We start from the raw sequence: 25,555 nt of genomic DNA, 5'->3' as shown, positions 1-25,555 counted from the left end.
TCCGACAAGCATCTCACAAGTTCTCTAAAATCTCTCAGTTTTTTCAATGTGAGCCTTTGAAAATCTCTAATCTTGGCAAAATCCAACTCCTGGCACTTCTGTTACCAAGCTAAATGCACAAACATTTAGGATTACTGAAGTGAAACGTGAGCAGACCAACTGGACCCACTGCCATCAAATGTTAAATGGGGCCTCAATGCTGTTCAGCAACCAGCTTTTCACCAGGATGGACCCACAGTATCACCCTTCAGGCTTCTTTCCAAAGCCTTGTCAGCCTCCCGACAGTCATAATCTTTTAGTGTGTGAACAATCACACACCCCGCAGTTAAAAAACCCTCCTTTTCCAGTCTACTCTTCTCATTCATTTCTTTGCTCCTCCTCTCTTGCTTCTCTTCTCTCTGATCTCAGAAATCAGTACTTTCTGTTGTCAGAAATCAGAACCTGATTTTTTTTTTTCTGATTTTTAAATCAGCTTCTTGTCTAATATAGCCCATCCTGTCTCATTATTCTAAAGCTTGGTCAATAAATCAAACCCTCTTTCTTCTATCTTCAATTTCTCCCATCAACGACCTCAATTTTTAGGACAAACACATGTTTAAGCCTACCCTGGCTTTTAAGACATAGCCATCTTCTGCTACTTTCAACTGTGCAATAAACATTTACTGCCTAAGATATATATTTAATTCCTCCTTCTGACCCAAATCCAATTACCAAGTCTTGTTAGTTTTATCCCTAAAATGTCTCCTCAATTCCTGTGTTGAAGTCCTCACCTCCAGTGTGACTATACTTGGAAACAATACCTTTAAAGAGGAAATTAAGCATAAATGAGGCCATAGGGCAAGGCCCTAACCCAATATGGTGAATGTCTTTATAAAAAGAGGAAGGGACAGCAGGGATGTGGGCACATAGAGAAAAGGGGCCATGTGAGGACACAGCAAAAAGGAGTCTTTCTGCAAGCCAAGGAGAGAGATCTCAGGAAAATCCAACCAGGCCAGTACCCTGATCTTGGACTTACAGCCTTCAGAACTGTGAGAATAAATTTAAGTCACTCAGTCTGTGGTATTTTGTTATAGCAACAACAGCAAACTGATGTCTCATGAATTAGGCCTTTCTTTTTCATTCTATAATGCTTTTGGCTAAGTTCTTATGCTTATCAAACACATTATACTAGCTTCTAAGTGGATGCCCAGCCTATATTCATTCATTCATTCATTCATTCAAAAACTGTTTACTGAACACTTACTCCATGCTAGGCACAGTGACTAGAAGACAGCCACAAAGCCACTGTCCTGGGGCTTCTTTTTTCATGAGTGAAGACAAATATGTAAGCAAGTAACTATTAACTATGATTAAGTACTGGGAGGAAAATAAACAGAAAAATAAGTCCGAGGACAACTGAAGAGGCTACTCTACATGGGTGGAAGGACAAGAAAAGCCTTTGTGAGGAGATGACACTGACAGGGTGGATGAGAATAAGCTGGCCTTGCCAAAAGATGCCATAAAGTGCCTCTAGCAGTGCTCTTAGCAAGCACAGGCGCTAGGAGCAGAAGGTTTAGATATAGGTTTAAAGACAGAATGGCTAGAGCTTAGCCAGGTGGAAAGTAGGAGAATCTCTTTCCTCTACTTCATGCTTTATTCCTTCAACAGAGTCCTTTTCTAAAATAGAAATGAAATAATGTCATGCTCCAAACATAAAATCTTGGTATGTACTACATTGTTTACACAGAAGGCCTTTTTTAAAGATTTGCTTCACCTCCCCTTCTAAACTCAGTTTACTCATTCTGTACCCCCTCTATCTCAAATTACATGTTGATGGACAGCAGATCCTTCTTTGCCTGTGTTTGGGGAGCAAGAAACACCATGTAGAAGAGCGAGCATAAACTTAGGAGTCAGACAAAGGGGTGTTCAAATTTTGGTTCTCTTGTCTTGGAAGAAGTTGGGTAAGTCCTTTCCTGATCCTTACTTTCACATAGATACAGAGGGGTTAATAGTACAAACTCTTTAGAGAGTTATAGCAAGGATTAGTGATAATTGATGTAGAAGGCTTAGCACCGTATGTCATCAATATTACTACTGTCACACACTGTCTCCTCTACTCGGAATGCTTACCACACTTCTTTTCCAGGTAAATTTCCTCCATCTTGCCAGATGCAGTTTAGACAACACATTCTCTTTGAGGTGTTCTCTAATTCCCACATACAAAGTATAATTATCTCCTCACTTTTCCTCTGGAACAATGTGTATGCTACCACCATAGCATGCTTCTGTAACTATATGCTTTTACATCTCTCTCTCCCCTCTAGAACCATCACTTCTCTCAGAGTTGGAACTGACTTTATTGATATTTGTATTATCAGTGCTTATCAAGCACATAATAGGTGTTAAATAAACATTGGTTGGATGAATGAATGAATTATATATTCCATTCCTTCCTTGAACCACTAGAATTTGCTTAACCTTCATATTATTCTACTTAAATTTTCAAAAAGTCTGTCAGTCAGGAGTCCCAGCAGGCACAGATGGCTTATTCAAGTTAGCATCATTTGAAGAGAGTAAATTAAAGCAACTACTCACAAAGAAAGGTATCTTAGGGTGCAGCAAACCACCAAGGAGAGTTCAGTAAACTAAAGCTAATAGTAAAAAGTAGTATTTGACCTGAAGGGTACCAAGAGAAAGGGTTTATCAGAACTTGGACAGACAGAGGGCTATATGGAGAGGACCTTTTGATAGGAGCTGGTCGATGGACGCATCATGTGCTGACCACACAGGGCAGGTGAGGGGCTCAATCTTATTCTTCTTTTGACCAAACTCTTTTTGGGGCTCCCCAATAGCTGAACCCAATTAAATCCACGGGGCCTTCTCTTCCTGCTTCCAAAAGATTCAGGCCTGAAGCTTAAAACAATATAGGCCCCTGTCCTGAAAAAGGAGCAGAGGGACCCATGATGGCCCAAAGTGTGATCATAGAGCCTTATGGGGTGAGGTAAAGTATCTGCATGGACGGAAGCCCTGAGAGGAGCTACAGAGGTATTGCACAGTGAGGAATTACTCCTACACTGATATGCAGGAGGGGAAGGTACCCAAGCAGGATGGGTGGATAAGTAGCCTGTCATAGAGTGTGAGCCTGGGTGTAGTAAAGGAGACCATCCACATGGGACAGTATGGAAGAGTGGCTGCCTATAAGGGGATTGATTAAATATTTAGGTAAATTAAGGTAATAAAAACTGGGTCTCTTAGTGTCAGTGTAAACTATGGAAAGGAAGAAAATTAGAATAAACCATGGGGTATTAGGTAAGGCCTGGAAGTATAAATGTAAATTCTTGGTTTACAAGATATAGATTATATAGATATAGACACAAGATACATATAGAAGTAAATGTCGATATAAATTGTGTTATGTTTATAGATTCTGAAAGATTCATGGTCTTTCTTCTGTAAGGTGTTCCTTGTCTCCAAGAGACAGAGGTAAAGAGGTATTCATTCATACACACATGCACAAAGACTACACTTGCTGTGACATCCAGATTCCAAAGTACTATCCTCCACTACAAGGAACTACGGCTCCTTGAAGAAAAGGTTCATTCCAGGGCCTGGGCAAAAAAAAGTCTAAGAGGAGACTGGAACAATGTGATGTGCTTCAAAGTAATGAAGTGATCAGAGGGCAATGGAGACATCAGAAGTTACAGGAGCCAGCTTGAACGGCTGTCAGTAACCAAATGTGGGACAATTTGAGCATAGTCATCTATTGAAAAAATAGAAAACAATGAACCCATACAGATACAAATAAATGAATAAACTGAAGGTCTGAAGAGAAAGGACATTTACACAGTTTAAAAGAACCTCCTCACAAAATACTATTTAATTACAAAGAGAGAAGAAGTAATTGTACTGCAGAAGACTGGCAGATACATTTTAATCAAATGATCAAGTGAACATCAGTGGTATTGGGACAAATAAATATTATGTGCCAACTAATAGGTGCAAGGTACAAATATTTAAAGACATAATTTACTGGGGGAGGGGTGGGGTCTTGGACGGATAAACAGGCTAGAAACTAATTCTCTAACATATCTTCAAATTTTCTAAAAGTTTATGATTATTTAAAATTAAAAAAAAAAATACAGAAGGCATAGGTCCTCCTGGTGCCTTAGTCCATACATGGTTTAGCCTCCTGCAGCAAAGCAGAGTGAAGAAGACTGATGGGTGGATCTACAGGGACAAAGGAAAGATATCCCACTTACTCCCCAGTGACCTCCTAACATCCATTTGATCCTGTTGCCTGAACCAAATTAAAATCCATGGGACCTGGACAAAACCTGCACATGATGATCTCTGATATATTTGCTATTTTCTGTCTATTCCCTGGCTTCTTCCCATACTTTCTTATTCACGCCCTCTCACAAATACATGTATTTCTCTGGGATGACTCTTATCTTGTAGCCTCATCAAATCGCACAGTTGATGTCATTATCTACGTAGATTTTATAAACAGATGTAAACTAACTTCATCTCCTTCCGCTTTAAAACCTGAACATAGAACATTTCATGTAGTAGAAGCATCTCAATCCAACATGTTAAAACCAAATTCAATACCTACCCCACTACAGTGGGCACTGTTAGTGGACGACCAAGATTCTCCCCCACCCCCAATTGCATATCCTCTAAAATAACTTCCTAAAAACCAGATTTCTAAGGCACCCCTAACCTCTATCACAGTGCACTATTTTACTTGAGATGGTGAGCACACTGAAGCTCAAGACTAGGTCTAGCTGCTCTAAACAATTTGGATATTCCATTTCATGGCCAGAGGTGTTGTTTAAGAAGGTCATGTGATCTAAGTAGTACCATTAGTGTGAATCTTAGATCTTTTCTTTGAAATACTGGGACAGAATTATTTTTCCCATGAATGTAAACCAGGGGCAAATACTCATTCTTTGATTCAGGTAGGCATCCTATCACAAAGGGGAATTAGAAAAAAACAAAAAACAAAAATCCAAATTACAATAGTGCCAACAACAAGAAAGATGATTTTTAAAATTAATTCATTAAATAATAATGAAATGGGTTCTTGACAATAAGTGGATCCTAGGACCAAAAAACTGGAAGCCCTCTTTAACTTGTCTTCTAATTACCTAAGCCAATCAATTCCTTTATATCTAAGTTTGAGTTTGATTTTCTGTTACTTGTGGTAGAACATGTAAAGGAGAGTAAAGTTAAATATAAAACTAGATGTGAAAATGTTATAAAACAACAAGAAGTTAACATACATGAAATCTAAGATAAGCAGGCCTCTATAAAAGAAAAGTAAAAATACAGAAAAACAAAATACCAGACAGGTTGGCATAATGACAGTTGGCACTGTCAAGATAAATGGGAAACCTAGCTTCCATATTTTCAAGATGTGATAACTGAAAGATCCCCAACTTTATGGTCCAGAGTCAGAGGCGGGTAGGAGCTACACCAGGGGAGAAATCTGGTAGAAACCTGGAGAGCCAAAGGAAGGAAACAGGAAACTTGGAACTTCCAAATTCTATACAAATATATAAAGACAAGCTTTCATACATAAGTGAAATTCTGAGGTATTTCAAATAATTATAGTGCTTTCCACTGGCTCAAATAAATCTATGTAATCAGCTTCACATTTGCATACCTTTTCTACTCATTCTGGCTGAGAAAGTAGTGGTGGTGTTCAATCCCATCTGGATATTTCTAAGCTGTACTAAAACAGCAGCAGTTTGGGGAGCTTGTTGTAAGTCGGCTACTACTTTCTGACACGAGAGAGGTTTCAGCTCATCTCAAGCAAGGCACACAGAAACAGAGCTCTAAATTTCTTGGTATCAAATGTTGATAGGCCCACAGAGCCTTTCTGTCCTCCCAAGTCACCCTAGATAAAATCTCCAGTTGCCTTCTAGACCTTTTACAACCCCATCCCACAGGCAATCTGTCATTTATTCCTACTCAAGTGGTTGAAACTATGCCTGGAATTCAGTCCTTTCTTCTCATTTCCAAGGCCAATGCCCAAGGTCACAGCCTTATCTCATATCTCAACTATTCCAATTGTCTCTTACCCAGTGTCTCTGTGTCTTATCTTTCTGCCTGTCCAATCCATCATTCAGAGGGCTACTAGCTCCTAGGAGAAAATAAGGAATGCATTTTATTTATCCTTTGTCCCTCCCCTATGTCTAGGCATGAAAATATCTGTTTAAATTATTCTATCCATGCCATTTCTCATTTGAAAAACTCTCTGATGGTATCCACTGGTTTCAGAAAAAGTTTGAAGGGCTTAATCTGCAACCAGGTCATTAAGGTTGTAAACCATACTCCCCATCATCAGAGTAGCTCACCACTTTCCCCCCATAGGATGATCCAGTCATACTGAACTAGTAAATCTTGTGGAACACACAAGCAGTAAATCGTTATAAATGACATGCTCTCCCTCTGTCGATTTCACTTTCCCTTGGCTCTACTTACAAAACACCTATAAGTTCTTCAAGGCTCAAATGAAGTACCCTTTCCACCAAAAAATCTTCTACAATATTAGTTTCTAATTAAAGTTCTTCATCCTCTGTGCCTGCAGAAGATTTTCTTTAAATGTATATTTTGATATTTATATTGCACTTCCTGGTTATACTAAATTTGGCATAGGTTTACCCAGTTATTAGACTTCTTACCTAGCAATGAGCGAAGTATATTATATATCAGCATGAGGCTGTCTTTCTCCTATCTGTGATTTCTCCACAAGATTCATTCTTACATCCTCTGTATTTAACAAAGTATATATAGTACACAGTACATACCTGGTAAATACAGCTTGAGTAATTTACCAGTGGACTAAATGTTCTATGAGGACAGGTATTATGCCTTATTCATTTACACTTCTCACAGTGACTGGAAAATTGAGGAACAGAAGCTGCTACAGATTGAATAAAATACTAGGCTTAAACTGGTCTTCTGGGTAACCAAAATATTTGGCTAAACCTAGGGCAATCTGTCATTTGTTCATTCCAAAAGATCTTGTAGTGCCAAATCTTATTCCAGGAGCTGGAGATAGAATTATAAACAAGATAAACCACACATATGCTGAGGTGGAGGAAACAGTTCTACAGCTAATATATCAGTCTCACCAACCTCCCCAAAAAAGTTTTTCTTTAACTCCCAAATTTCAGTTCTTACCCACACAAATCTGAAACCTGAGAGTCATTATGGCTTCCCCCATACCTTGTTCAAGTGTTATTTGACAAAATGTAAAATTGCTACCACTGGATGATGATGGTGATGATGGTGATATCACATTATCTTCTTCCTCTTTAATTTCAACACTATTCTCCAAATTCAAGCCCTCATTTTGCCTTTTTGGAACAACTAAAATTGCTTCCTAACAACTCTTCCCATTTTTATGCTTCCCATCTCTGCATTCCCTTTCAATACTGTGAGAATAATTTTCTTAAAAAGCAACAATCTTACTATATTACAGCTGTGCTCAAAAGCCTTCAATGGCTTTGCAAACACAGGGAGAATACTATTCAGACTCCTGAACGTCATACTCAAGGAATCTTCCAAAATTGACTTCCAATTTGTCTGTCCAGATTCTTTAGCACTGTTCTTCCTACAATCTAGACTCCCACAAAATTAGCTTTTTATTTTATATCTTTGAACTTTTCACTTGGTAGATTTCCTTCTATTTTATTTAACTCTTGCCTACATCTCAAGGTCCAATTCAAGGACCTTAAGTTTGTCTCTGATTTTCCCCTTCTGCATATGAAAGCTCAATATACTTTGTTCTTTCCCCTCTAGGCTTACCTGTTTCTACCTCACATTTTGATTATTCATAAATATAGCTTATGTATCCAACTAAAGCATACTTAATCATCAATAAATACTTAATGGGCACTTACTGTCTTTCCATTGCTCCAAAGTATCTAAAACATACCATATTCATAGTAAACATCAAACAAATTTTCAAGGAATGAAGGCAAACCTCAAAACAGAAGTGTAAGCAAAATCAAAATAATCTTTTTCTAAATATGGACAATAATCTCCACCAAAGAGATACATACAAGTGGTAGAAAACTGTAGCTTATCACATTTTAAATATATATGAAAGGAGGCAGCTAAGTTCATAGAAAACAGAATCAAATAAAAAGCTAAGAAAATTTATTCAAAGTAATATGGAAATGTTGAATCAATCTCACTCATTTCAGTATATGGATGTACCTCTCATTTTGAGATGCAAATAGATAAACACATACACATTATGTCCATCAACTGGAAACTATATTCAGTGTCAAAATTTATTGAAATAAGAATCACAAGGAAATTTTTCCTAGTTGCCATTTAATAACTTTTGTGAAATTTAATAAAAGTTTATGTGATGAAATATTTTTTTCCTTTTCTTTTGTAAGGAAACAGCTTTAGAAGATGATTGATGCCTGCTATTATGGGTCTATATTTGTATTTCCTTATTTTAGAGGCTTTTTGAAATACAAAAATAAACTTAAAGCATTTCCAGTTATACTAAGAAAAAAAAGATAAAAGGTAGATTATTTATAGGCAATAATATTCATGATGATAGAGTCTCAGAAGGCAACTGCAAACATAAATTTTAAATGCTTTTTGGAAGGAGTTGAGAATAAAAACATTTACATAATTTCTTAGAAACCCTGGCTTTTTATTGCTGCACTTCAATATTCCCTTCAGGCAAAGGAGCAGCTACTTCAAAGATTTATTTGATAATGGAATGTTTGATTTCTTTGTTTTCCTTTCCAATGTGGAAAGGTCTATTGTTTTCACTCTATAGCAACATGCTATATTTTAACATTTGAATTGGCTCTCTACTGATAATAAAAATGGTTCTCTTTTGGCAAATTAAACACACCAATGCTAGCAATGAGTATATATATTATAAATATACTATATTGTTACAAAAATGGTCCATACATGTTTCAGTGATCTTTGATAACAGAACTGCTACTTCACAAATAATGTAACTAGTGACTAATATCAAATGTCTAAAACTCCCACTTACCTGCCTATCCACTTCTGGGAGCAAAAGCAGGAGGTATTGTTGAAAATGCTGAGGTAAGGAAGCAAATGTATGTTTATTTATTAATGCCCTCAAGTTAGTGTTGACAAGAATAGATCCTGGGGTTTCTATGTCAATGTCCTCAGCTTTGGTCCATTTCAAGTGTCCTGTGATAAACAAGCAAGAGATTAATTCACTGTAGGCTTGGGAAAACACGCAAATATACATACACATATATGTACACATCAAACATATTCAATAATGTGTTTAATTCTGTTGCTTTTGAAAGTGACATTTCAGAAGGAACTCTCCAAAGTTTATGTTTTTGTCTTGTCTTACTCGTCTTTTATTTTCATAATGTATACTTTACTCAATATTGTCTGTGTATTTTAGTCAAAGTAGACCAGGTCTAGATGAAGAAGTATTTTAATTTCGGTTTTCCAATTAATCAGAATTGTAAAAAGCTTTGGGAGCATAATGACAGCAACTATAATTATAGATTCTATAAGACCTTAGATCAATAATAACAATAATAACAGTGCTGTTAATTTTAAAAGCGATATTGACAGCTAGCTGAGAGCTGTGTGATTCTCTATATTTTAGGCAGAGCACTGAGCACTGGATTATTTCAAAAGATTCCTATTCGGAGTATTTTGAGAATATAATTTAAAAAGCAATCCTTTATAAAAAAACATTAGTTTCAAGGTCTAAAATACCAATACACTTTGAAGGATAATTCTACGAGTCAAGGTACACTGACCTCCAACAGAAGGTTATGTGTAGAGTGTACAACTCAAAATTATGACATAAGAAAATAATCCACTCTAACAAACAGACAACTGAGCATCATACAGAAGAATTGCCACTTTCAGTTACCTGAGTTAAGAGAACATCCTGAATGTGAGTTGTTTTAATAGAGTATGTTTTAAATCAAGGGTCAGCAAATTGTGGCCCATGAACTATATTCAGTCCAATTTTTGTTCTGGTAAATAAAGTTTTACTGGAACACAGTAAATGTCCGATTTTTAGCTACTGCCTAGGTCTGCCTTTGCACCACAATGCAGAGTTGAATAGTTGTGCCAGAAATCAAATGACCTATATTCACTCCCCAGCCCTTGGCAGAAAAAATTGCCAACTCTTGTTTTAAATAAAGAGAGTCAGGGATCCCTGGGTGGCGCAGCGGTTTGGCGCCTGCCTTTGGCCCAGGGCGCGATCCTGGAGACCCGGGATCGAATCCCACATCGGGCTCCCGGTGCATGGAGCCTGCTTCTCCCTCTGCCTGTGTCTCTGCCTCTCTCTCTCTCTCTCTCTCTCTCTCTGTGACTATCATAAATAAATAAAAATTTTAAAAAAAAATTTTAAATAAAGAGAGTCAAAATACAGAATGAAAGCCATTTATTAACAAACAGGGAACCGTGATGAAAGAATAGGCAACTTTGAAACAGAACTAGACAGAACACTTAGAAATGAAAATTTAGTTTTTAAACTAAAAAAGTAATGGACACAGCAGAGGAAAGAATTCCAAACAAAATACAGAGCTGATAAAAATATCTACAATGCAGCATAAAAAATGAGACAAAAAACAGGATAGTGAAGAAATACAGAGAAGGGTATAAGCAATCAGAATGAACATCTATAGAAGACTCAAAAACAGTAGATGGAGGACAGGCAATATTTGCGGAGCTAAGGGCTCACATTTTTAGAACTTTTCTGAAAAAAAAATTATGAGTTCTCAGATAAAGCAATACACCAAATCTCAAGAAGGACAAGTTTTTGTCTGATGTGCTGAAATTAAAAACATCAAAAATAAGAAGAGTATCTTATAACAATCTTTAAGAAAAATAGATTATATCCAAAGGGGTGATAATAAGACACAGATATTTTATCAATGAATAACAAGTTGCACTAAAATATCTTCAAAGGATCAAGAGAATATAAGCATCAATCTAGATGATGGCAAGATATAAGAACATTTTTAGGATCAGGCCACTAGGATGGCTCAGTCAAGTACACATCTGACTCAATTTCACCTCAGATCATGATCTCAGGGTCCTAGGATTGAACCCCTAGTCTGGCTACAAAATCAAAAGGGAATATATTTGAGATTCTCTCTCTCCGCCCTTCTTTGCCTCTCCCCTACTCCTGCTCACTTTCTTTCTCTGTCAAATAAATAAATAAATAAAATCTTTTTAAAAAACCAAAACAAATATTTTCAGGATCTAAAATGGGAGCTCTATCCTTTAAAGAATGCTCCTAAAATAATCACTAGTAGATATTCTCATCAAATGGAGAAATTAAATGAAAGAAGAAATGAATGGGTTGCAGAAGCTATGGTCAACTGAAAGACTAATAGATCAGAGGAGCTCCAAGTATATATTAAATGTGAAAAATAATACCAAGAACTAGTGAGAGTTATATAAAGGAAATAAAAAAGTTAAATAAAAAGAAAATAAAATGGAAAATAACTGCATGTATGATAAGACAGCATGACCGAAATGCCAGCACTAACAAACCCTGGCCTGATTTGGGAAGGAAAGAGATGTAGACTAGTTCTTTACTTGGTGAAAGCTCTAGAGGTGACCACTAGAGGCAATGAGAAAGAGTAATAACTCCTAAAAGAATACCTGGGGAAAAAATCTCAATGAATCAAATGGAAAGTATAAAAGCAGGAGGAGGGATCCCTGGGTGGCGCAGCGGTTTGGCGCCTGCCTTTGGCCTAGGGCGTGATCCTGGAGACCCGGGATCGAATCCCACATCGGGCTCCCAGTGCATGGAGCCTGCTTCTCCCTCTGCCTGTGTCTCTGCCTCTCTCTCTCTCTCTCTGTGTGTGACTATCATAAATAAAAAAATAAAAATAAAAATAAAAAAAATAAAAGCAGGAGGAAAAAACTCAAAATTAAGTTCAAGAAAATCAAAATACAGATTTTCATTCTAGATTTTTAAATTTTTTATTGAAGTTTGATTTGCCAACATATATTATAGTATAACACCCAGGGCTCATCCCATCATTCTAGATTTAAAAAGCAATACAATCCAGCTATATGCTGCTTATAAGAAAAAAAAAACTTAAAAATCATAACGAATACATGAAAATGAAAGACATACCAGGTTGAGACTCAAGCAACAAAATAGTACAACAATATTAACATCAGACAACATAAGTAAAGGTAGAAAATCTTATTGGGGGTTAGAAGGATCATTAAGTGTAAAAGGAATAATTCACTGAGAAGATATAATGACCTTAAATCTGCAAGCACTTAAGCACTCTCTTAACTAAAAAGAGAATGTGACATTATACAATGCTAGTGGGAAGTCTTAACATCTTATGCCAGAAACTGAGACATCAGACCAAAAAAAAAAACATCTGTCTTAATAAGAGAAGTTTAACAATTCAATAATCAATGTTGACCAATGAATTTAACATAGGGCACTGCACTAAGCCATTAGAGAAACCAGTGTTTCATCATTACTCAGGGAACAGTAAAACAAAAACCTGACCAGTGAGTCACTACAAATGCATTTAATTAGGTAGTTATAACACAAACACAGCAACTCTCCAATTCTCCCATACTCATTATATATTTGGACACTCAGAAGCATTCTTCTAAGTATTTCATACATTAAAAAAATTAATGAAAATTAGAAAATACTTGGATTCTAAATGACAATGCCAAAATTTGTGAAATGTAACTCAGTTTAAAAGGCAAATTGTATCTATTACAGATTAGAAAAAATATTGAAAATTCAAGGTTAAGTGTATGAATCAAGAAGTTAATAAATGAACTAGAAAAATTTGAGAAGGAAGGATTACAAAAATAAAAGTATATAGTCCTAAAACAGAAAAGAAGGACAATGAAGACCATCAACACCAGGAAAAGGGGTTTTGTTTTTATATTAGACTAATAAAATAGATATACCTCTGGTAAGACACGGTAAAAAGAGGAATGAAAGGTAGGAACATAATTCTAGATATAGTATACAAGACACATATAATTGATTGAATCAATTGAAAATTGATTTTGAGCTGTGTAATATGATCCTATGACTACTGAATATCTCTGAAGACCAACAATTTTTAAGTTATAAATATTATTAAATTTAATTTAAAATTAATTTAAAATAGAAAACCTGAATAGATTTGCAAAACTTTTGAAAATAGGCAACCTCCTCTACCCCACATACAGAAATATATATTATAAATATACATATTATAAATATAATATAAAGATGAGTTTCACCAATCCATTAAGGAACTCTCCCACCATTTCATTTTGTAAATATTCCAGAGAAAAGGTTTATAAAGAAAGATTTTCAATTCACTTTATGAAGTTAATATAATCTTTATTCCAAAATAAGAACAGTATAAGAGGAAAAAAAGATCAACCAATATGACAAAAAAAAAAAAAGTACAAAAGTTGTATCATTTAGAAAAAAATCTAAAGCAAATTTAACAAATTCTAACATTTGTTTAGTCAAGGAGCTAGGTATATAGGTGTCTGCTTTATTAGCATCTGTATTTTTCAATATTTTTAAAGTATTTCACAACTAAAAACAAAAGACCACAAGGAGAGAAGAATTAGGGAGAAGCTTTTTTTCTTAGCAGTGGAGGCATAGGCGAAACCTAGAGACAGAAATGTTTAGGCACATAGGAAAGGAGTCCGCTTAATTGTCATTTATGACCTAAATAATCTCATATGAAGAAGTTGAGGTCATTTACTGAGAGTGATTCTGACTGGGGAGGAGTGTTGGGGAAATGAGAAAATTCTAAGACTTTGAAACATGTTATAAGCAAAGCAAAAAGCAGGACTTATGCTATTGGTTACTATTTAGAATGGTTCAAAATCTTTAAGAATAACATTGATAAAAGAAGATTCAGAGAGGTACATAAGCTTTAATGACATATCTAAAGGAAGATCTATTTCAAACATGTCTAAATAAGCAAGAACATGTTCCATAATTTTGGAACAAAGAGCAGATGAACTTATTGCTAAATGTGTAGCCACACAGGATGTTTAATCCCATTTTAATTATCTTTACACACTTATTCTTAATTGGCTTAAGAACAATCCAATTATATCTGATTGTCTTATCTCATTAGAACTGGTACCTCATCTCCCTACAGCATTCAGAGGAAGAAAAATATGTCATTTTAGTGTCTAATTCCTGGACAGCAGGAGAATAAAGTAGCTGAATTCCAGAGAAGGAAGGAAGGGAAGCATCAGTTGTCAAATTGCCACAATAAGGGTCTATGCCATACAAGAAGACACTAAGCTGACCCCATGATAAAAACCATGGGGAATATATCCAATCAGGGTCAGGGAAATTCTCTATTACTTTGACCAAAGGGAGTTCAGAGACCACCAATCTGAGTAAAGGCTGCAGCCTCTTGGTCAATGGGTAGTCTGTAGGCTTAAACACTCCTATTTCCCAGAAAGGAACACGGAGGATTTATGCATAAAATGCACAAACACAGAGACACAGACATAACACTCACCCAAAGGGAAGGAGCCCAAGCAAGAGGCAAGACTACGGTCTTTTGTTACAAGAGGAACTATCCAAAGAAATACAGAAAGACTTCAAAATGAAAAAATTCTTCATTGTCTCAATTAGAGAGGAATGATTCTAAAAGAGCTCAGAGAAAAACAGGCTTTCAAAGATTCCATCTAAGGGGAAAAAATTTATCATAGGACAAAAGCAAATCATTCACAACGTGATTCAACATAGCCTTCACAAATGAAGTAACTGTATAATGAATCTATTGGGTAGCACCGAATCCTTTAAAATATAGTACTGAGGTTAAAGAACTATGAGATTATGGTTACAAAACAACATAAATGTTAGCAACCTTGATGTTTAAAAATAATAAAATTAACAAAAACATGGAGTTCGGAGGGACTGTAAGTCTAATTATTCATCCATCCTTTACAATATTCTGTCTAAAGTTGTAATGAGTAATCAAAAAAAATCACTATTTCAGTTTTTCACATTTTAATACCTTTGGACAGAACTTTTAGATATGAATATATCTCATGGCAGTGTTCAGCAATTCTGTTTTTTTTTTTTTGTTTTACTTCTGTTCTTTTTTATTATTCAGTTAAAATTAAACTTAGTACTCTTAATTAAAATGGTTAATACAGTTTTTTTCCTAAAATGATCTCTGGCTGTAGACATACAATAAGAGATATCAAATCACTTTCTTCCACCAGGTGAGGATAAGAGAAGTCTGATTCAGAAGAAGGCCTTCTTCCCCTGACCCTGCTGGCACCCTGATCTCAGGAGGACTCTATGCTTGCCTCATACCTCCAACATGGCTAGATAAATGCTGGATCATTTTGAACACCTAAGAAATCCATCTGAGGACCTACAGAACAAGTTGCACAGTTGGAGGGAGAGAAGAGGCCATACTGTGGAGATGGGATTTGGGAGAGAAAGGGATCATGGGAGAAAGTCCTCACTGCAGAGAGAGGAGAGGGAGAGAGTCCGAGTCAGTGAGCAGTGCACAGGGGGTCGCACAAGGAAAACTTGTCCCCAAAGCCACTGACTGGGAAAAAAAAGGGGGACTGATTATATTGAGTGGTGACAACCAGTGGAGCTCAAAGACTGGAGTTTTAGAGTTCCACAGTATAGCTGATGTGGAGTCTGGGTGGATGCAGCCCGGTGCTCCTGTGGAGAAGGAGGGCAGAGGCCAGGGAGTAGATGGCGCAATCCGAGAAATCCTCTGGGATACACTGGGAGAGACTTTTCCCAGATGTGGTGCATCTGGAAGAGGTGGCTCTGTTTCTCAGGGAACAAGAGTCAGCAGGTGCCACTGCACTGTCCTATTCATTAGCAAAGGCCCAGAGACATCTCCTGGGAGCACTTAATCTGAACTTACTCTTTCTGCTGCACTTTACTCTGAATTTCAAGCTTCTGTGTATTAGTGCAACTGCACTTCTGGGACAAAATGGCCCCAGTCCCAGTACACCTAGACCTTCCCCCAGAGGACCAGTCAGGGTCCATGCTGCATTGGGTCCCCAAAGTTTGGAGTTTTGTAATAGCCGGTGTGCCTGAGATAAACATGCATGCACTGTGCTGCCAGGGGAGCAGACAGCCCAGACATAGATGGGGCAAAGGCAGAAATCTGAGGGATGCCTGGGGCATGAGTGGAGACTATGTGCTCTTCTGTGAAGGCTTCCTGGACAGCAGCAAGTGTCCCTCTCTCAGAACAAGGGAGAGGGCTGATGCCATTCTACTCATGCCTGTCAGCATAGATGGACTTTAGTGAGCACACAGCACTGATAGTTGAGGCTTAGCCACCTACAGCAAGCCCCCTCACATTGCACTCTGCAGGTCCTTCTTTACTAGGGCAAGTCTAAGAGCCAGACAGCAGGCTGTCTGGCTTCTTAGGAAGGCTTAGGAAGGCTTCTCCCCCAGAAGACCAACACAATCCCTATCCCTCCCAAAGCACCAAGTATACCAACCACAGGAGAGCTGCAGCTCTAGTGGAAATAGGATCAGGCCTCTTTTAACAAGCAGACCCAGAGCATACCTAGGTATAAAATTTGCCACACTCTGGCCAAGGTCCAAACACTTCTCACTGCAAGCAAATAGAAATTCTGCAGAGGACTGACCTGAGAGAAAGAGCAGCCAAAACACAGCAGCAGAATGTATACAATATCCACCAGAAATACTTGCTCAGGTGCTAGACCCTGGACATTATATGACCTCTTCTTAATAAAGCCATTGCTCTCAGGAGCAGGAAACAACAGTTTTCCTTACACAGAGAAAAAGACAGAGACCTGGACAAAATGTTAAGATGGAGGAATTCATCTCAAACAAAAGAACAAGAAAAGGTCACAGCCAGAGATCTAATTGAAACAGATATAAGTAATATGCCTGAACCAGAGTTTAAAACAAAAATCCTAAAGATGCTAGTTGGGTTTGAGAAAAACACAGAAGACACCAGGGAGTCCCTTACCACAGAGCTAAAACACCAAAAAACTAGTCAGGCAAAAGAAAAAAAAAACAACAACAACAACAAACTATAACTGAGATGTGAAATTGACTGGACATAATGACTACAACAATAGAAGAAACAGAGGAACAAATAAGTGACACAGAAGAAAAAATTATGGAAAATAAGCTGAAAAGAAGAGGGAAAGAAAAATACTAGATCATGAATGTAGGCTAGGCACTTAGTGACTCCATAAAGCATAACATTAGCATCATAGGAGTTTGAGAAGAAGAAGAGAGGGGAGAAGGGGCAGAAAGTTTTTTGAGCAAATTATAACTGAAAACTTCCCTATACTGGGGAAGGAAACAGACATCCAATTCCAAGAGGCACAGAGAACTCCCATCAAAATTAACAAAAAGAGGGTAACACCCAAGATATATCATAGTAAAATTTGCAAAATATATAAAGAAAACATCCTAAAAGCAACAAGGGAAATAAATCCCTAACTTAAAAAGGAGGACAGATAAGGTTTCCAGCAGACCACTCCTCAGAAATATCGCAGGCCAGAAGAGAATGGCATAATTTAATCAATAAGTTGAATGAGGAAAAATATGCAGCCAAGAATACTTTATCTGGCAGGGCTGTCATTAGAATAGAATGAAAGATAAAGAATTTCCCAGACATTAAAGAAAAAAAAAAAAACCTCAAGGAGTTCATGACCACTAAACCAGTTCTGCAAGAACTATTAAAGGGAACTCTGAGAGGGAAAGAAAGATCAAAAGTAACAAAGACTAGGAAGGGGGGCTGGCTCAGTCAGTTAAACACCTGCCTTCAGCTCAGATTATGATCTCAGGGACTTGGGATCCAGCCCCACAACGGGCTCCCTGTGTAGCAAGGAGTCTGTTTCTCCTTCTCTCCAATCATGCCCTCTTTGTCTTGCCGCTTGGAATTGGATCTCTGTTTCCTTCCCCAATATAGGGAAGTTTTCAGCTATAATTTGCTCAAATAAACTTTCTGCCCCTTTTCCTCTCTCTCTCTTCTGGGGCTCCTATGATATGAAGCTTATGCTTTATGGAGTCACTAAAGTACCCTAAGAATCTCCAGAAACAATGACTTAACAGGTAATACAATGGGACTAAGCTCATATCTATCAATAATCATTCAGAATGTCAGTGGACTGAATGCTTCAATCAGAGACATAGGGTATCAGAACAGATTAAAAAAAAAAAAAGAACCTTCCATATGCTGCCTACAAGAGACTCATTTTAGACTTACAGATACCTGCAGATGGAGAGTGAAAGGACAGAGAACCATTTATCATGCTAAGGGCCATCAAAGAAAATCAGAGTAGCCATACTTATATCAGACAAACTAGATTTTAAATCAAAGACTGAAATAAGAGGTGAGAAGGGCACTAAATCATAATAAAGGGATCAATCTAACAAGAATATCTAAAAATTATGAATATTTATGCCCCAACTTGAGAGCACCTAAATATATAAATCAATTAATAACAAACATAAAGAAACTCATTGATATTAATACAATAATAGCAAGGGACTTTAACAGCCTACTTAATAGTACTGGACAGATAATCTAAGTAGAAAATCAAGAAGAAAACAATGGTTTTGAATGACATACCAGACCAGATGGACTTCACATATATATTTAGAACATTTCATCCTAAAAAAGCAAACTATACATTCTTTTCGAGTTCACATGGGACATTCTTCAGAACAGATCACACACTGAGTCACAAATCACATACAAAAAAGACTGAGATCATACCATGCATGTTTCCTGACCAAATGCTAGGAAACTTGAAGTCAAATACAAGAAAAAAAATTGGAAATACCACAAATACATGGAAGCTAAAGAACATCCTACTAAAGAATGAATGGGTTTTCAGGATATTAAAGAAGAAATGAAAAAAATACACGGAAACAACTGAAAATGAAAGCACAATGATCTAAAACCTTTGGGATGCAGGAAAAGTGGTCCTAAGAGGGAACTATAAGAAATGCAGGACTACCTCAAGAAGGAAGAAAAGTCTCAAATACACAAACTAACCTTACACCTAAGGGAGTTAGAAAAAGAACAGCCAATGAAGCTGAAAGCCAGCAGAAGAAGAATAAAGATTAGAGCAGAAATAAATGATATAGAAACATCAACAACAACAACAACAACAAAAGTAGAACAGATCAATGAAACTAGTAGCTGGTTTTTGGAAGAATTAATAAAATAAACTCCTAGCCAGACTTATCAAAAAGAAAAGAGAAAGGACCCAAATAAATAAAATCACAAACTGAAGAGAGAGATCACAACCAATACCACAAAAACAGTTATAATAGGGTATTATGAAAATTTATATGCTAAGATATTGGGCAATCTGGAAGAAATAAATTCCTAGAAACATAACTACCAAAAATGAAACAAAAAGAAATAGAAAATTTGATCAGATCCATACCAGCAAAGGAATTGAATCAATAATCAAAAATCTCCCAACAAATAAAAGTCCAGAGCCAGAAGAGTTAATACCTATTCTTCTCAAACTATTCTAAAAAAATAAAAAAGAAACTGAAAGAAAACTTCCAAACTTAATACATGAGCTACCATTACCTTGATTCCCAAACAGACAAAGATCCCATTAAAAAGGAGAATTACAGCCCAATTCCCTGATGAACATGGATGCAAAAATTCTCAACAATATACTAGCAAATTGAATTCAACAGTATATTAAAACAATTATTCACCAAGATCAAGTGGGATTTATTCCTGGGCTGCTGGGGTGGTTCAATATTTGCAAATCAATCCACACGATACACCACATTAATAAAACAAAGGATATGAACCATATGATCCTCTCAGTAGATGCAGATGAAGCATTTGACAAAGTGCAGCACCCATTCTTGATATAAACCCTCACCAAAGTAGGAACGATAAACCTCATCATCATAAAGGCCATATATGAAAGACCCACAGCTAATATCATCTTCAATGGGGAAAAACAGTTTTTCCTCTTTGGTCAGGAAAAAGATATGGATGTCTGCTCTCACCATTGTTATTTAACGTAGTACTGGAAGGGGATGCCTGGGTGGCTTGGCGGTTGAATATCTGCCTTTGGCTCAGGGTGTGATCCCATGGTCTCGGGCTGAGTCCCAGGATGGAGTCTCACATCAGGCTCCCTGCATGGAGCCTGCTTCTCCCTCTGCCTGTGTCTCTGCCTTTCTCTCTGTGTCGCTCATGAATAAATAAAGTCTTAAAAAAAAAAAAAAAACCCACAACATAGTACTGGAAGTCCTAGCCTCAGCAATCAGACAACACAAAGAAATAAAAGGCATCCAAATTGTCAAGGAAAAAGCCACACTTTCACTACTCACACACAACACATGATCTATGTAGAAAACCTTAAAGACTCCACCGTGGAGTCCCTGGGTGGCTCAGCTGGTTGGTTAAGCATCTGCCTTTAGCTCACATCATGATCTCAGGGTCCTGGGATTGAGACATGAGTTAGGACCCCTGCTCAGCAGGAAGTCTGCCTGTCCCACTGCCCTTCCCTCTGTTCATGCTCTCTCTCAAATAAATAAATAAATTTAAGATTTAAATAAAATCTTAAAAAAAAAAAAAAGACTCTACCAAAATTGCTAGAACTGATACATGAATTCAGTAAAGTCACAGGATACAAAATCAACATATAGAGATCTGTGGAATTTCTATACACCAATAATGAAGCAAAAAAAGAAATTAAGGAATCAATCCCATTTACAACTGCACCCAAAACAATAAGATATCTAGGAATAAACCTAAACAAAAAGGTAAAAGATCTGTTAAGTGTTCCATAGAAACTAAGTATTCTATAACACGTATGAAAGAAATTGAGCACAACACAAATACAAGGAAAAACATTCCATTGCTGATGGATTAGAAGAAAAAATATTGTTAAAATGTCTATACTATACAAAGCAATCTACAAATTTAGTGCAATTCCCATCAAAATACCACCAGCATTTTTCAGAGTTAGAATAAACAATCCTAAAATTTGTATGAAGCCACAAAAGACCCTGAATATAGCCAAAGCAATTTTGAAAAAGAAAAGTGAAGCTGGAGGGCATCAAAATTCCAGACTTCAAGCTATATTACATAGCTATAGTTGATCAAATCAGTAAGATACCAGCACAAAAACTGACATGCAGATCAATGGAACAGAATAGAAAACCCAGAAACAGACCCATAACTATATGGTCAACTAATGTTCTCAAAGCAGGAGAGAATATCCAAAGGAAAAAAAGACAGTTTCTTCAACAAATGGGCTTGGGAAAGCTGGACAGCAACATGCAGAAGAATGAAACTGGACCACTTTCTATACCACACACGAAAATAACTTTGAAATGGATGATCTAAATGTGATACAGTATACCATCTCACATCCTAGAGGAGAACACAGGGCAGCAACCCTTTTGACATTGGCTGTAGCTGATGGGGAACCCTCTTATACTGTTGGTGGAGATGCAAATTGGTGCAGGCACTCTGGAAAACAGTATAGCGGTTCCTCAAAAAGTTAAAAATGGAACTACCCTATAACCCAGCAATTGCACTAGTAAGTATTTACCCAAAGGATAAAAAAATACTGATTCAAAGGGGTACATGCACCCAATGTTTACAGCAGCATTATCAACAAGAGCCAAAATATGGAGAGAGCCCAAATGTCCACTGACTGATGAATGGATATAGAGGTGGTGTGTCTGCATATATATATGTATACACACATATACACAACAGATTATAACGCAGCCATCAAAAATAATAAAAATCTTGCCATTTCAATGATGTGAATGAAGCAGAGTGTATTATGTTAAGCAAAATAATTTAGTCAGTGGAAGACAAATATCATATGATTTCACTCATATGTCAAATTTATTAAACAAAAAAGATGAACATGGGAAAAGAAAAACAAAGAGAGACAAAGGGGGAGGCAAACCACCAAAGAAACTCTTACTTATAGAGAACAAACTGAGGGTTGCTGGAGGGGAGGTGGATGGGGTGATGAGCTAGAATGGGAGATATGCATTAAGAAAGGCACTTGTGGTGAGCACTGGGTGTTACATATATGTGATTTTAAAAAACAAAGATGTCCCCTAACAAAATACCATGGACTTTCTTCAGAGAGTTAGAACACATTATTTTAAGATTTGTGTGGAATCAGAAAAGACCCCGAATAGCCAGGGGAATTTTAAAAAAGAAAACCACATCTGGGGGCATCACAATGCCAGATTTCAGGTTGTACTACAAAGCTGTGGTCATCAAGACAATGTGGTACTGGCACAAAAACAGACACATAGATCAATGGAACAGAATAGAGAACCCAGAAGTGGACCCTGAACTTTATGGGCAACTAATATTCGATAAAGGAGGAAAGACTATCCATTGGAAGAAAGACAGTCTCTTCAATAAATGGTGCTGGGAAAATTGGACATCCACATGCAGAAGAATGAAACTAGACCACTCTCTTTCACCAGACACAAAGATAAACTCAAAATGGATGAAAGATCTAAATGTGAGACAAGATTCCATCAAAGTCCTAGAGGAGAACACAGGGAACACCCTTTTTGAACTCAGCCACAGTAACTACTTCTTGCAAGATACATCCACGAAGGCAAAAGAAACAAAAGCAAAAATGAACTATTTGGACTTCATCAAAATAAGAAGCTTTTGCACAGCAAAGGATACAGTCAACAAAACTCAAAGACAACCTACAGAATGGGAGAAGATATTTGCAAATGACGTATCAGATAAAGGGCTAGTTTCCAAGATCTATAAAGAACTTCTTAAACTCAACACCAAAGAAACAAACAATCCAATCATGAAATGGGCAAAAGACATGAACAGAAATCTCACAGAGGAAGACATAGACATGGCCAACATGCATATGAGAAAATGCTCTGCATCACTGGCCATCAGGGAAATACAAATCAAAACCACAATGAGATACCACCTCACACCAGTGAGAATGGGGAACATTAACAAGGCAGGAAACCACAAATGTTGGAGAGGATGCGGAGAAAAGGGAACCCTCTTACACTGTTGGTGGGAATGTGAACTGGTGCAGCCACTCTGGAAAATTGTGTGGAGGTTCCTCAAAGAGTTAAAAATAAACCTGCCCTACGACCCAGCAATTGCACTACTGGGGATTTACCACAAAGATACAGATGCAATGAAACGCTGGGACACCTGCACCCCGATGTTTATAGCAGCAATGTCCACAATAGCCAAACTGTGGAAGGAGCCTCGGTGTCCATCGAAAGATGAATGGATAAAGAAGATGTGGTTTACGTATACAATGGAATATTACTCAGCCATTAGAAACGACAAATACCCACCATTTGCTTCAACGTGGATGGAACTGGAGGGTATTATGCTGAGTGAAGTAAGTCAATCGGAGAAGGACAGACATTATATGGTCTCATTCATTTGGGGAATATAAATAATAGTGAAAGGGAATAGAAGGGACAAGAGAAGAAATGTGTGGGAAATATCAGAAAGGGAGACAGAACATAAAGACTCCTAACTCTGGGAAACGAACCAGGGGTGGTGGAAGGGGAGGAGGGCGGGGGGTGGGGGTGACTGGGTGACGGGCACTGAGGGGGGAACTTGATGCGATGAGCACTGGATGTTATTGTATATGTTGGTAAATTGAACACCAATAAAAAATAAATTTATTTAAAAAAATAAAAAATAAAAATAATAAATAAATAAAAAACAAAGATGTCAAATCATGTCTATACAACACTGGGAAAATCATTTTAGGTGACAGGATTCAGGGATACTATTCAAATTTTATTTTAATTTTCCTGCATTAATTTATTTTAAAAGTATGCAACATTTTATGAAACCAGCAAAGTTGTAATTCTTCACTACAAAAAGATGAAATCAAATGAAATACACTGGAATGAATGTTAGGGAAAAATGTGAGAAATTAATACAAAACAAATGGTAAGAGAGTATCATTAAACATTTTTAAAAATGTTTACAACCCCTTCTCTAAGCTCCCTGAAGACCAGGAGATGATAATATACCAGGGTTAGCTCAGAAAGCTCCATAGGGGAGGTTTTAAATGAGTTCCATCTTTTGCTAAGGCCAGGAGAAAGGCTATGAAACAACTGATGAGGCTAGAAAACATGTAGCTCAAAGCCTATTTTCAGCCATCACCAACCTTTCATCTCCACCAGCTGCAGTTTCAACTGTCTGATTAATATTTACTGTGATACTATTTTGCAAGACCTTTGACAATAAAAGAACCCAGTAGATATTGTTAGCATTTGTTTGTATGTATATCAGAATAGTGTTTTCCACTATGTGTGATGCAAAAATGGGTGAGAGACCAAGATTTTGTTGGTTTTTTATTTTAACATCATTAGAGAAGTGGTCTTTAGACTCATTATTTTATTTAATTACACTCAGTCACTATGTTACTATGTCTATTCAATCACAGGGCTACTCCGAGAAATATTTTCAGAATTTTCATACATAACCTTGGTCGAGAACAACCAAACAGAACAAAATAAAACAAAAAAAGAAACCTATGTCAGAAGTAATGGGCTCCCATGCTAAATTACACATTTCTCAAAAAAGGTTTAAGATTACCATCAGAAAAACTGGAATGACTGAGGATATTAAAGTTCAATAATTTTTTATAAAAGATTTATTTATTTGAGAGAGAGAGAAAGTGGGGAGAGGAGCAGAGGGAGAGAATCTTTAAGCAGACTTCTCACTGAGTGTGGAGCCTGATGCAGGGCTCGATCTCACAACCCTGAGATAGTGACCTGAACTGAGACCAAGAGACAGATGCTCAACCAAGTGAGCCACCCAGGCACCCCTCAGTAATTTTTTTATTGTGTGTTCCTCACCCTCTCCAGGGAAGCTGGCGTATAAAGGGACCTGAGGGAGGTCTATGGCACTTTCTTACTCAAGTGTCCTCAGGGAAGCACACCAGGCTCCGTTGTGCCCTGGGCTATAAACATGAGATTCCAAGACCCAAGTGAAATCTATACCTGAATAGGGTCATTATCCTGCAATTTGATTAAGTATTTGCCAGAGACCAAAAGGAAGCACTCGAGGGATTAGGAGGATTTTTATATCTGGTTAGGGGAATCTCACAATAAGGATGACAATTTATTTTTATTTATTTATTTATTTGTTTGTTTATTTATTTATTTTTTATTTATTTATTTATGATAGTCGGGGGGGGGCAAAGACACAGGCAGAGGGAGAAGCAAAAAAAAAAAAAAAAAAAGAGGGAGAAGCAGGCTCCATGCACCGGGAGCCCGACGTGGGACTTGATCCCGGGTCTCCAGGATCGCGCCCTGGGCCAAAGGCAGGCGCTAAACCGCTGCGCCACCCAGGGATCCCAAGGATGACAATTTAGACTTACACCCTAACCTCTGACTTTGACTAGATTTAGTTTGAGAGTTACCAATTTAAGTTAGAAAAGACTGACACCATTTGTTTTAATTCAGAATGGTTTCAACAGGTTAGGAGTTATATACAATTACCTCTACCTAGAAGAAAGTAAAGATGGCTCAAACCACATTTCTGAAACTGTATGA

General features: G+C 37.2%; 1 protein-coding gene across 11 annotated transcripts in view; it reads right to left on the bottom strand.

The window, feature by feature from the left end:
- ASXL3 (ASXL transcriptional regulator 3) overlaps positions 1 to 25,555 on the bottom strand; it is a 188,594-nt gene that overhangs the window by 63,432 nt on the left and 99,607 nt on the right. For 8 of the 11 annotated variants that reach the window (XM_072829175.1, XM_072829181.1, XM_072829178.1 and 5 more), the window contains one exon: positions 9,023 to 9,186. In XM_072829175.1, the coding sequence (XP_072685276.1) occupies positions 9,023 to 9,186 (164 nt within the window). Of the gene's footprint in view, positions 1 to 6,065; positions 6,128 to 6,794; positions 7,011 to 9,022; positions 9,187 to 25,555 lie in introns of those variants that run through there. The other 3 variants (XM_072829185.1, XM_072829184.1, XM_072829186.1) reach the window with 3 other exon arrangements.

The sequence above is a fragment of the Canis lupus genome, chromosome 6, assembly GCF_048164855.1.
Source record: "Canis lupus baileyi chromosome 6, mCanLup2.hap1, whole genome shotgun sequence".
NCBI classification, from domain to species: Eukaryota; Metazoa; Chordata; class Mammalia; order Carnivora; family Canidae; genus Canis; species Canis lupus.
The sequence above is the reverse complement of the archived record's forward strand: the minus strand, read 5'-3'. Positions and strand labels throughout refer to the sequence as shown.